At 34.4% G+C, this 12,771-nt stretch overlaps 2 protein-coding genes across 4 annotated transcripts in view; one reads left to right on the top strand and one right to left on the bottom strand.

Moving 5' to 3' along the window:
* The first annotated feature begins 264 nt into the window (after positions 1 to 264).
* Positions 265 to 6,045, top strand: LOC308701848 (interferon-induced protein 44-like). The gene is made up of 8 exons (XM_081384315.1): positions 265 to 359; positions 2,707 to 3,218; positions 3,340 to 3,394; positions 4,265 to 4,460; positions 4,570 to 4,722; positions 4,799 to 4,970; positions 5,068 to 5,168; positions 5,254 to 6,045. The coding sequence occupies exons 2-8, from the start codon at positions 2,708 to 2,710 to the stop codon at positions 5,437 to 5,439; spliced, it is 1,374 nt and encodes a 457-aa protein (XP_081240441.1). The 5' UTR covers positions 265 to 359; position 2,707; the 3' UTR covers positions 5,440 to 6,045.
* Positions 6,046 to 6,953: 908 nt separating this feature from the next.
* The window catches only part of rabgap1l (RAB GTPase activating protein 1-like), a gene marked incomplete at its 5' end in the record, with an annotated part of 80,878 nt that continues 75,060 nt past the window's right edge, over positions 6,954 to 12,771 (bottom strand). For all 3 annotated transcript variants that reach the window (XM_081385334.1, XM_081385337.1, XM_081385336.1), the window contains 6 exons: positions 6,954 to 8,451; positions 10,156 to 10,353; positions 10,428 to 10,499; positions 11,524 to 11,607; positions 11,713 to 11,817; positions 11,896 to 12,006. In XM_081385334.1, the coding sequence (XP_081241460.1) occupies positions 8,317 to 8,451; positions 10,156 to 10,353; positions 10,428 to 10,499; positions 11,524 to 11,607; positions 11,713 to 11,817; positions 11,896 to 12,006 (705 nt within the window). In that variant the 3' untranslated portion in view covers positions 6,954 to 8,316. The remainder of the gene's footprint in view (positions 8,452 to 10,155; positions 10,354 to 10,427; positions 10,500 to 11,523; positions 11,608 to 11,712; positions 11,818 to 11,895; positions 12,007 to 12,771) is intronic.

The raw sequence follows: 12,771 nt of genomic DNA, 5'->3' as shown, positions 1-12,771 counted from the left end.
ACATCATTGACACTTTAAAAGACTTTTTAAAGCAAATAAGTGACTCTAAAAAATCTAACACCCAGCAATGTGTAATATATTTGCATATCCTTTTGAATACAATATTCAAATTGCTAGACAAAAAATTATATCCTGAGAAAAGTGGATTTTGATGGGTATAGCACCATAGACCTCCATTCATTCTGCACTTGTCCTGTGAGCGCCCTCATATGGAACCAGAGTGTAACTGCAACCATTTCAGAAGCCGGATGTTTACTGAGAGTGAAACTTCTCGCCTTATTAGATGCTTGGGTGTAACATGCTAGAACAAGTTGAAGCATTTCCGTGTTTATTTTCACACAGCAAGTGCTCTAAGAAAGGTAAGCTACACATATTTAGTATAAAATATTACATAAATATATTCTAAATTGGTTTTAATTGTTTTTTCATTGATTAGTGTTTGGGAAAATATGCTGTAAAATGATTTTATTTTGATCTGCCAATTCATATAACTCTTTGTACAGTGGTAATTCACAGAAGCAATGAACAGCAAGTTTAAAGGAAATTAAGTATGAAAAATAAAATTCCGTTGTGCATTAGTAGCCTACATCAAACAAACAAATTAATACACAAGCCACAAACAGGGGAAGAGTGACTTTTAATGAGCTTTTTAAACAAATGGCCAAACTAAATATGAGCTGTTTTTAGCTGTTGTAATATAAACAAAATAGACAAATTTGTAGCCTATATAGGTGTGTTTTATACCAATAGAACATTCATTTTACATTCTATTCATTTTACTTGAGATTTGTACAGCTTTTCAACCCTGCTACCAAAATTTGGGGTATGTTTACACAACAATGTACTAAAAACGTAAAAGGTTTTCCTTTGCGATTTTTTTATTTCGCGCACAAAGGACAACATCCCTGTTCTATGGAAGCTTGTTTCCGCCACAAAATAAAAAAAAATAAAAGATAATTGCGACTTTTTATCTCACAATTGCGAGTTTACATCTCGCAATTCTGACTTTATTTCTCAGAATTGCGAGATATAAAGTCAGAATTGCGTGTTTTAAAGTCGCAATTGCGTGTTATAAAGTCAGAATTCTGAGATATAAAGTCAGAATTGCGTGTTATAAAGTCAGAATTCTGACTTTTTTTCTCGCAATTGCGACTTTATATCACGCAATTCTGACTTTATATCTCAGAATTTTGACTTTATATCTCAGAATTCTGACTTTATATCACGCAATTGGGAGATATAAAGTCAGAATTGCATGATATAAAGTTGCAATTGCGTGTTATAAAGTCAGAATTGTGAGATATAAACTATTCTGAGGTAAAAAAAAAAAAAGTCCGTCTTTTTTTCCCCCTTAGAATTGGACTTTATATCTCACAATTCCGAGAAAAGATGTCAGAATTGCGAGATATAAACTCGCAATTATGTGTTATAAAGTCAGAATTGCGTGATATAAAGTCAGAATTCTGAGATATAAAGTCAGAACTGCGTGATATAAAGTCAGAATTCTGAGATATAAAGTCAGAACTGCGTGATATAAAGTCGCAATTGCGAGAAAAAAAGTCAGAATTCTGACTTTATAAGACGCAATTGCGACTTTATATCTCGCAATTCTGACTTTATATCTCAGAATTCTGACTTTATATCACGCAATTCTGACTTTATATCTCAGAATTCTGACTTTATTTCACGCAATTCTGACTTTATATCTCGCAATTCTGAGAAATAAAGTCAGAATTGCGAGATGTAAACTCGCAATTGTGAGATAAAAAGTCGCAATTATCTTTTATTTTTTTTATTTTGTGGCGGAAACAAGCTTCCATACTGTTTACACCTGTGTCACTTTGTAAAGAAACACTTCGTGACCTTATGTAGCCCCGCCCCTTTTCAGCGCTGCGCTGTTGTCTTTTGACTTCTGGTTTTATTTTCACAGCGATCTTGCGTATTTATGAATGGACGGCTCGTTTTAAAATCTTCCCAGTCTACTGACATTTGTTAAGACATCTGGTTTAAACATTACAATCCTCATGTTAACTTTCATTAACTTTATATTAAGTAAATCCACTTAAAAAGCTAATTACTCCTGGACTGCAATGCCATTGAAATATACAGTGACCGCAAAAACGGAAGTTCAAAGACAATATTCTAAAGATGGCGGCGCCCTTGTTTCTCTGGTGCATAATACCACTGAACACATTATACACATGCACGTGACGTCACCTTCACAAATTTGTGTGTTTGTAGTTTATACAGAGACGTTAATAATGGTATCGGTTTCAAAAACGTGCACTTTGGAACCCGTTTCCAAAAGTTTGCATTTTCACGCCCCCAAAACACTGCTGTTGTGTAAACGAACGGCCAAAACTCATACGTTTTTCGTTTTTAGTTGAAAATGCTGTAAATGGCCCTTGTAAATACAGTTTAGTTTGGGTCCGAATGTCTTATATATTATACCTTATATTTCCAATAAATTAAAGAATTGTAGTGATTTGGTCTTTTTTTTTTTTTTTTCTTCAATAAATTTGGTAACAGGATTGAATGGTTATAAGCTTTATGAATGCAGTGAGTACATCTAATCATGATGTAAAAATAAATTAATTAATAAAATATGACCCAAAAGTGTACCCTGTTAGTGGAAAGTGCTGACTGAAAATATGAATTCATTAAGTTCGATTTATATTGTATTATTTGCATGTCTTTGTCTTCAAGGATGCATAAAAGACAAGTCAGAAATGTCACCATGGACTCCCTCACTTCTGGTTTAACTGAGGAGAAAATCAATCAGTTCTGTGGCCTGCTGGGGAATGTTGAACTGACTCTTCTCTACAAAGCTTCTGTTCATGGATATAATGCTTCTGCCTTCCATCAGCGATGTGACCATCAGGGTCCAACTTTACTTGTAGCCTATAACAGTTCAGGCTACATCTTTGGTGGATACACTAGTGTAGATTATGCTCAAAGCGGACAGCAAATTACTGATCCAGACGTATTCCTATTTAGCTTTCAGGGCAAGATCCCTGTGTGCATCAAAGTTAACATTGGATATAATGCACGTTATGATGATGCTGGAGCACCCAACTTTGGCCAGCAGTTGTACTTTTGCTACAACAACCAACCAATTTTGTTAAATCAAGGAGTGAGTGCATTTAGTGTTGTTCCGGCAACAATGTATGGGAACGACACTCAATTGACTGAATGTGAAGTGTACAAAGTGGAGCAGAGTAAGTCAATCATCAGAAAAAAAGAGTTTTATAATATGCACATGTAGTCATGTACAATAAGTTTCAGTCCTTTTAAATAACGTTGTTTTTTTTATTGTTAACATTTTACTTATTGTGCCAGGCTCTCAAATCAGTGCTGAGGAGAAACCATGGAGGAACGTTCTGTGGACAGCTAAGTATGTTTTCACTCAGTTTTTGAGATCTTTTGTTCACTCAAGCCCTAAGGGGCGAAGGGCCCTGTTGTTTTCTTTAGGTACATTTTTATTTCACATTTTCGGCACTTTTGGGACCCTTAACATGCTCAAAAACTCTTGAAACTTTGCACACACACATACGTTGGAATCGTCGACCATCAGGGTCGCACAAGTGGACATGAGGGGTTGTGGGGGGCTCTGCAGCAGACCCTTTTATATGGTTGTATTTGAGGGGCTCTGCAGCAGACCCTTTTCACCTACAGTAACCAAACTTCAAACACTTATAGATCTCATAAGGCCAAACAACTTTCACACTCTAAAGCCCCTTTCACACAGCGCATTGATCCTGGGAAATTGCCGTAAAATTGCTAGAGTGTCTTCTGTGTGAACGCAAACACGTCCCGGGATTGATGCCGGGATGGGGACCTAGTAACATTGCCGGGATCTTACTCTGCCTCTGTGTTTGGCAACAGACTGACAACATAGATTTATATAGCTAGTTGAATAGTAAAATTAAATGCGAATATTAAAAATCCTTAAGATAAATCCTTATGCAAATGATAAATTCACACTCATTTGAAAGTGACCTATAACATTCTATGACATGATGTCTAAATATGATTGATCTCATGGAAGTGGCTGTTGTGGTTCATGTCATAGTGGCACCAGCTGGCTGCAGTAAATGTGGCATATTCAAACGATTTTGACAGTTCTTTTACATTTACCCGCTTTAAATGTATATTGCCTGTCATGCATGACGTGGCATTGGGGTTTGGACCCATCATCACTGCGTGCAGCTATATTTTTCTATGTGATTTGATATACAGCTATAAAAATGTGTTTATGTTGTAGACGAAGAGAAGAGCTCATGGAATCAATCAGGGATTATAAACCCATGATGCCGTCTATGAGTCGGATCAGAATCCTAATGATCGGTCCTGTTGGTGCTGGAAAATCCAGTTTCTTCAACTCCATCAACTCCGTCTTCATGGGCCGCTTGACCAGCAAAGCCATGTCAGGATCTGCAGGCACTAGTCTCACCACACAGGTACAGATTCAACAGGATTCATAGTGTTTCCTACAGAAGTCTCTCTTCAGGTCGAGGAACAGCTCTTGATGACTTCAGATCTTGATGTGTTTCTCTTCTTGGTTGGTAGTTTCGCACATACCCAGTGAAAGACGGTCGTGAAGGAAAGCCATTGCCATTTGTGTTGTGTGACACCATGGGACTCGAGGAGCAATCAGGTGCAGGACTGGATATTGATGACATCAGCAGCATTCTTCAAGGTCACGTACCAGACCGCTATAAAGTAAGTGCACTTGTCTCCAGAATGAATGAAGGTTGAAGTATGAATGATAAAACATTTTTTCATGCTAAATCCTCAGTTCAACCCTATGGCACCATTTCAACCGGATGAGCAAAAGGCCTCCAGACCTGCATCTCTACAGGAGAAGATCCACTGTGTGGTGTATGTGATCGACGCCACCAAAATCTCCCTCATGTCCAGCAAACTAGAGGAAAAACTCGCTGCCATACGCAAAAAAGTGAACTCACTGGGTAAGTGAACATGTTAATGCCAATCATGTGACTAATCCAAAGTAGGTTGTACATTGAGCAACCTGATAGTTGCATTGACACATCTCATCATTTTCAGGCATCGCTCAGATCGTCTTGATGACAAAAGTAGATGAAGCATGTCCTCTAGTGGAGGAAGATCTTCAGAGCCTTTATGTCAGTTCCTACATCAAGACGAAGGTGAGACATGATCACATGGTCACATGATCACATGAGCTGTTCCCACAGGACTCAGAGTGACTGAGATGTTGTTTTGTCTCTGCAGGTGCAGGAGGTGAGCTCTCGGTTAGGTGTGCCGGTGTCTTGTGTGTTACCGGTGAAGAACTACAGTCAGGAGCTGGAGCTGGAGCTCAACTGTGATGTCCTGCTTCTCACGGCGCTACAGCAGATGCTCAACTTTGCAGACGACTATCTGGATGATGTTGGTCACACAGAGAGCCACCCCATATAAAGGGCTGCTGAACTATTTCCTCAACTATTCTGAGGCCAGATTTGTGTTTGAGACTAAAATGTAGAATTTGTCTGCAACAAATATAACTCACTTGGACATGTAAAACACAGTCACAGATTATTTGAGTTAATGTCAAACACAAAGAGTTCTGTTGTTACAACCTGCTCCCGCTACTTGTAACACTAGCTGGGGATAGATGTAGATGTAACATTTGCTGTAATAAGATCCGCACAATCTAAATGTATGCAAGAATGTTATTAAAGAACTAAGAATAATCTGTTTTGAATAAAGTGAACAATTTAAAGTAACAAAAACATTGTATTGTATTTATTTAAGGACTTTAAATTTAGCACAAAAACAATTGTGTGCGTGTTCTGTATTCCTGTCACATAACAGTTCAGTCTTTATGTTGCCATCCACCAATATTATGTGAATTTTGGAATATCACATAAAAACACTGGCTGGTGCTTTCACATAGGCTATATATGACACGTTTGCAGAAAGCAAATGATCCACGGCTGTATTCCACAAACACAAGATTTATTAATTTCTTGTTGTCTTCTGATGTTCCTGTTCTCTTCACCCATTAAAGTATTTGTTCACCGTAATGCCATGGTCCACCTTGTCTGTCATCTTCATCTTTTACGAAAATAAGCAAATTATTTTAACAAGTTTGCAAACCCTTTTGCGTGATTTCTTTATAAAGAATTGAGGGGGAGTTAATATTGTTTGAAAGTTTGGTAACACTTTATTTTAAGGTGACGCAGTTACACGTTACTACATATACTTATATAGGCTATATATTATATATACTATAGTCTATAATAGGCTACTAACAGTAAATTATGCATAATTACAAGTAACTAAACCTAAACCAAACCCTAACTCTCTATAGTAAATACATAAAGTAAATTAATATTACTCAGTATTTATTTGAGTAAGTACAATGTAACTACATCACCTTAAAATAAAGTTTAATCGAAAGTTTGATCAGATATCTTTGATAGATGTTATTTAGAAAAGAAAGTGTAACTATCGCAAATTTTTTGCAGTAATTTCTTTCTCAAAAGACTTTTCCGATTAACTAAAATGAATTGTTGAGAAAGGGACTTAATATCTTTCTGAAAATTTGAATCACTATGCAATGAAAATATATTTTGAATTTGTTCATGATAGGGTGCTCATACATTGTCAGCTTGCAGTTCATTTATAAAAAGTGCTGGAACTTGACCAAAATGCATTTCTAACAGCCTAGGGTCTCTTTAATACAACAAATATGAAGTTAAATGGACAATCTCAGCTTTTTATCTTGTAAACTGTGAAGTCTCAAAGGCACTTTATGGTGATGGAGTGCGTATAAAAGTGAATATGTCTATGAAAGATTGTACAATGAGCCCGTGTATGGAAGGCCAATAGGGCCAAAACGTTTGAATAATATCACTTAAAAAAATGATAAGCAGAAAGGTAAGTGAAGCTGAGATACTACCAGAAGACATAAATATACAGACAAAAGCTGAATTAGCGTTACTGTTTATTGAAACAACGAAAGGTGTGAATCAAATGAAACATGGACCAAGAACCATATGTTTACTGTCAGAGAGTTACTAGACAGACGACATCAGCAGGCTGGAACAGATGAACCAACAATAAACCAGACGCAACGTCTTCCGTCCTGTACATTACAATATAAAAACACCTGGAACCATCTGTAGAAACCCACAGGACAGCATTATCAATTCATATTAAACTGACATCTCTTTTATAATTTGTATAATTAGTTTGGCATTTTTAAATCACAGTTTCAAAAATGACAAAATAGAAGACAAGAATTTTTTTTTATATCAGTGTAAATATGGTGATTCGTTAGCGTGAATAAGAGCCATGCAGATTATTCAAATCCGCTTGGTGAAATACAACACATATAGGAAAACTATTAATATGGACATCCTGACAAATAGCAGATGAAATTGATTGCAGGTGTACACTTTGACTCCATATGGCTTTTAAGACGCTCGGACATCTTGACAAGTTTGTGATTTCTGCATGGCATCGGTCACTGAATCGCTCATGTATACCAGTTAAATAACATAAAATAAACAATATGTGCAGCTTGGCATGAATATCGTGTGGCCATCGCAACGTGAAAGATTTTCGTCGCCTGATGAATTACGAGCGAGTCCGTCTATGAATAGTCTACAGCAATGGAAAACTACGAGAATGGACGGAAAGGGAATGTCACGGGGTGCTTGTTTCCATACATGGTCTATATTTTCTGTGCTTTTCGGTATTTGACATTTATAAAGAGGACATTCATATTCAAAATCGTAAAAAATAATGGAACACTTTCCTTTCAGAACTGTACAAGATTAAAATTAAAATCAACATTTAGTTATACATATTTATATGACAAAACTGTTACATTAATTATTTCTATATAGAAAAACAAAAGCTTTTTTTTTGTACTTTTAATAGTAGCAGAATGCAGTATTCCCTCTGAGAAAAGCAAAACAAAAAAATCTTTGATCTGACGGTCTAAAGGTCATAGATTATGTACTTGCATGCTAGAACTGACAGTTTGCTAACACAAACTCAATCCACAGAAGTGGATAAAGGGGTGATCAAGGGTAAAAATAATAATTATTACTCTGGTACTTGTTAATATCCACTAGGTGGCATCGCAAGCAAAGGAAATTGTAACAGTAGTAAGTGCATCTGGATGGGGAGGTTTGTTCAAGTCCTTCATTAGTCCATGCGAGGGAATACTGCATTGCAATGTTGTGTTGCTAGTAGTGTTCATTAGAGAGCTTGTTTTCTACTCCGATTGGCCAAGTGGAAGGGTCACGCTCCTCTACCCTTTGGTTAAGCCCTTGGCGAGTCCTACTGGCCCTCTTTGGGTGAGGACGGTGACTGGTTACCGGAGGAATTCTTGAGGTTGCCCAGTGTTTTACTGAACCAGGAGTTTTTGGCAGCTTGAACCTCAGTCATCAAAACGCCCCTCTGATGCTCCAGCTCCTGGTACACATTAACAAATTATATTTAAGTTACTGTAAACTGACATGGCTGTAAACTGCTAAGTGATATTTACATTTGTTAGCGGAGTTTCTTTGGTAAGATACGACAGCAGCAAAAAAATCTAAGTAGGCAAGGATTAAGTCAAAGTTTTGAGAATAAAGTCTTAAGAGTATGATATTACATTTGTAATAGTTTGAAAATTAAGTCAAAAAGACAAAAATAGTCAAAATTATGAGATTAAAGAAAAAGTTTGTGAGCAAAGTCATAATGCAAGTAAAGCAAAATTACATGGAAAAAGTCGTAACATTATGAGATTTAAGTCAAAATTATGTGAATAAAGTTGTAACATTATGAGATTTAACTCAAAATTATTTGAACAAAGTTGTAACATTATGAGATTTAAGTCAAAATTATGTGAACAAAGTTGTAACATTATGAGATTTGAGTCAAAATTATGTGAACAAAGTCGTAACATTATGAGATTTAAGTCAAAATTATGTGAACAAAGTTGTAACATTACGAGATTTGACTCAAAATTATTTGAACAAAGTTGTAACATTATGAGATTTAAGTCAAAATTATGTGAACAAAGTTGTAACATTATGAGATTTAAGTCAAAATTATGTGAACAAAGTTGTAACATTATGAGATTTAAGTCAAAATTATGTGAAACATTATAAGATTTAGGTCAAAATTACATGAACAAAGTTGTAACATTACGAGATTTAAGTCAAAATGATGTGAACAAAGTTGTAACATTACGAGATTTAAGTCAAAATGATGTGAACAAAGTTGTAACATTATGAGATTTAAGTAAAAATTATGTGAACAAAGTTGTAACATTATGAGATTTAACTCAAAATTATGTGAACAAAGTTGTAACATTATGAGATCTGAGTCAAAATTATGTGAACAAAGTCGTAACATTATGAGATTTAACTCAAAATTATGTGAACCAAGTTGTAACATTACGAGATTTAACTCAAAATTATGTGAACAAAGTTGTAACATTATGAGATTTAAACTCAAAATTATGTGAACCAAGTTGTAACATTACGAGATTTAACTCAAAATTATTTGAACAAAGTTGTAACATTACGAGATTTAACTCAAAATTATTTGAACAAAGTTGTAACATTACGAGATTTAACTCAAAATTATGTGAACAAAGTCGTAACATTATGAAATTTAAGTCAAAATTATGTGAATAAAGTCGTAACTGAGATTTAAGTCAAAATTGCGTGAACAAAGTTAACAGGTAAAAAAAAAGAAATTCACAGGTTAGTCAAAATTCTGAAAATAAATTGTAAAATTCGATAAAAGTCAAAATTTTGTGAATCAAGACGCAACACTGAAATTTTAGTAGTAATACTTTGAAAATAAAGCTTACATTTTGAGCATAAAGTCAGAACTACAAATTTGGAATATGAGAAGTCATAAGAAAATCAATATTAAAGTGACGTATTCAAAACACAACTATTCTCAAAATGTTACAAATAGTAATGTTATGACTTTATTATATAATGTTAACCTGGCACTAAAATGTAGTGAGATACAACTATATCTATAAAACACTGATTTCAAATATGTTTATTGTAAACTAAGTAGCTAATCCCAAATCTCCCTATAAACAGATAAAAGTTGATTTTGACCTGCAGCTTGATTGTGTAAATCTATGGTGTTATATATGCCGTGACGACTGACCTGGATCTTGCACTTGGCCTCCACCAGCTGGAGTTTGGTTTGCGCCAGCTCTAGCTCTAGCTCTCTCAGCTGGGCCTTGAGCGAGTCCTTCTCCTCATCCACGTCCGTGTCCCGGTTGTCCTGACTCACCGCAGGGATCTGCAGGGGTCCGTCTTTGCTGAACACTTCCCTACAGCGCTCACAAGCCATCACTTTAGCCTGGAAGAACAAGAGATACTGATCGTCACATACTCAACAGAGCACATTAGAGCACTCAAAGACTAGTTACCCACCTTAACTATATCCAGTTCTTCTTTTGTGGACGCCTGCTGTTTCTCCAGCCTCGTACTCAACTGGGAACATATCTAACACAAACAAAAGACCATATTTCAGATCTTATTATACTCGATCCATCACAACAAATACTAAAAAAGAGATGTAAGGACCTGAAGATGTTATTTTAGTATCACTGAGATACTATTATAGTTTTTATTTCTAGCTTGAATTCCTTTTTTGTTATATTTTCTATTTTCATTTTCGATTTAGTTGAAGTTTTAGCCTTTTTTGTTGTTTTTAATAATTTTTTAAATATTTCTATAAAGTTTTTATTTCAGTTAAATAAATCATCAAGTTAAATAAATAAAACAAAATTCTTGGCAAGCAACTAACTGAAATAAAATAAGTTTATATTTTAACATTTTATCTCAGTCATGTTGTTTTAGTGTTATTTGGATTTTTGTTCTATTTTTTACTAGCTTGAAAGTTTTTTTTATATATATATTTTAAATTTTCATTTGAAATTTAAGTTTTTGTAATTTTTGGGTCAGGACCCACCCCATCTGAGGGTTGTCCCCCCTAAAAATATCATTAAAAATGTTTTACTACGTGCACAATTATTTTACGTTCAGAAACATTTTAAAGACCATTTTAGTCATGACAAAAAAATAATGATATCCGATGTATTTTTCCATGAGTCCGCTATGTTGGCTTAGTATAGAAAGTTAAAGTAAATGGAAATTAGATGTTTCCTTGGCTGAAATAAAAGTAGTTTACATTTTTTAAACATTTTATTTCAGTGAGTATTATTTTAGTACCATTGAGATACTAATATATTTTTATTAATATTTTGAAATACCATTGATCCCATGATTCCATTTTCATTTTAATTACATTTTTAGTAATTTTGTTGTTTTTGTAATTTTTATTTCAAATTAAGTTTCAGTTATAACTAAATGAAAATACTCTTTTTTTTCTTTTTCAGTTAACATTTATTTTATTTCAAGCAACAATTTTTTAAAATACGTTAACTATAATCCCACTGCCCTGAAGTGAGGGGTGAATTTAGAGGATTATGGGATTTCTAGATATGTATGGGACACTCAAGCACACCTGTTTATACTCTGCTATGATAGCTGTGGTCTTCTTGATCTCTAACTCTGCTTTCTCCAGCTCTCGCCTGAACACTTCCTTCAGCTGAAAAGCAAAAACAGTCTCGTTCATGTCTGTAGCAAATAAGTAAGTTAAATAAGTTTAATACTACATAGCGCCAGAGACATTTAGAGTCCTCGATCCTCGTACCTGTGCCGTCTCCTCCTCTTGTCTTCTCTTCTCCTCCTCGGTCTCTACCAGACGTTGTTTAGTGTTGAGCAGCTCTTTGTTCAAAACATCAGCTTTGTCCTCGGCCTGAGAATGCAGCACTTTTAAACACACATGATCTAAACAAAAGCCAAATGTATAGCGTGTTAAGTAGTGTAGAAATACCTGGTCCAGGTCATTCCTCAGTGCTATCTTGCTGGTCACTAGTTCATGGGCAAGATCATCGTTCTCCTGCTCCAGACGCATGCTGGCCTCCTGCAGACGCCGGTTTTCTCTCTGCAGGGACACACACGCAGTTCATTTATTACTTTATGGAGGAGAACTCGTGCAGGTTAACAGACGGAGACTGAAAAGACTGCGAGGCTAGCTTTGCACAAGCTACAGACTCAAATTTCACAAGCACTCACATGTAAGCATTACAAATGTGTATGAAAGTACATGATTGGGTAAACTGCACCATTTTGCAATACATGAATGCAACAAATTAAAAGGACATATACTAATTTTGCCACAAAAATTCTCCTGTTTCAATATTTTTGACAGTTACTTATTTTTTATTAGCACAGAGCATTTGTTTTTTACAAAAAATGGTTTAAAATTGCTATATAAAATAACAGTAATATATATATATATATATATATATATATATATATATTTTATATAAGATTTTTTTAACTGTTTTTAGACTTCTTTATTTCCTATTATTATCTTATAGTAAAAAAAATATATATATAGTAGTATAAGACTACAATATCATAAAAAGTTATAGATGGGTAACAAATTAAGATAATTATAGGAAATAAAGAAGTATAAAAACAGTAAAATAATTCTAAAATAAAAAATCTTCTAAAATAATAAAAGATTGTAATAACAGTTAAAAAATAAATTAATAAATAATAATACAAAATTATATATATATATAACATATAGAGAGTACATAAAGTAACATAACTAAATAAATAGATAAATTATATAAAATTATAAAAGATTATTATTATAATAAAAAAAATGTTAAATTAATAATAGCAAATAAATAAATAG

The sequence above is a fragment of the Scardinius erythrophthalmus genome (genome assembly GCF_964197995.2).
Source record: "Scardinius erythrophthalmus genome assembly, chromosome: 14".
In the NCBI taxonomy this organism is placed as follows: domain Eukaryota; kingdom Metazoa; phylum Chordata; class Actinopteri; order Cypriniformes; family Leuciscidae; genus Scardinius; species Scardinius erythrophthalmus.
This window is presented reverse-complemented; position numbering and strand designations above follow the sequence as displayed.

Coding starts and splice junctions, on each gene's coding strand:
- LOC308701848 (XM_081384315.1), top strand. CDS start 2,708: ATGCATAAAAGACAAGTCAGAAATGTCACCATGGACTCCCTCACTTCT. Junction 3,395..4,264: donor AACGTTCTGTGGACAGCTAA/GTATGTTTTCAC, acceptor TTTATGTTGTAG/ACGAAGAGAAGAGCTCATGG. Junction 5,169..5,253: donor GTTCCTACATCAAGACGAAG/GTGAGACATGAT, acceptor TTGTCTCTGCAG/GTGCAGGAGGTGAGCTCTCG.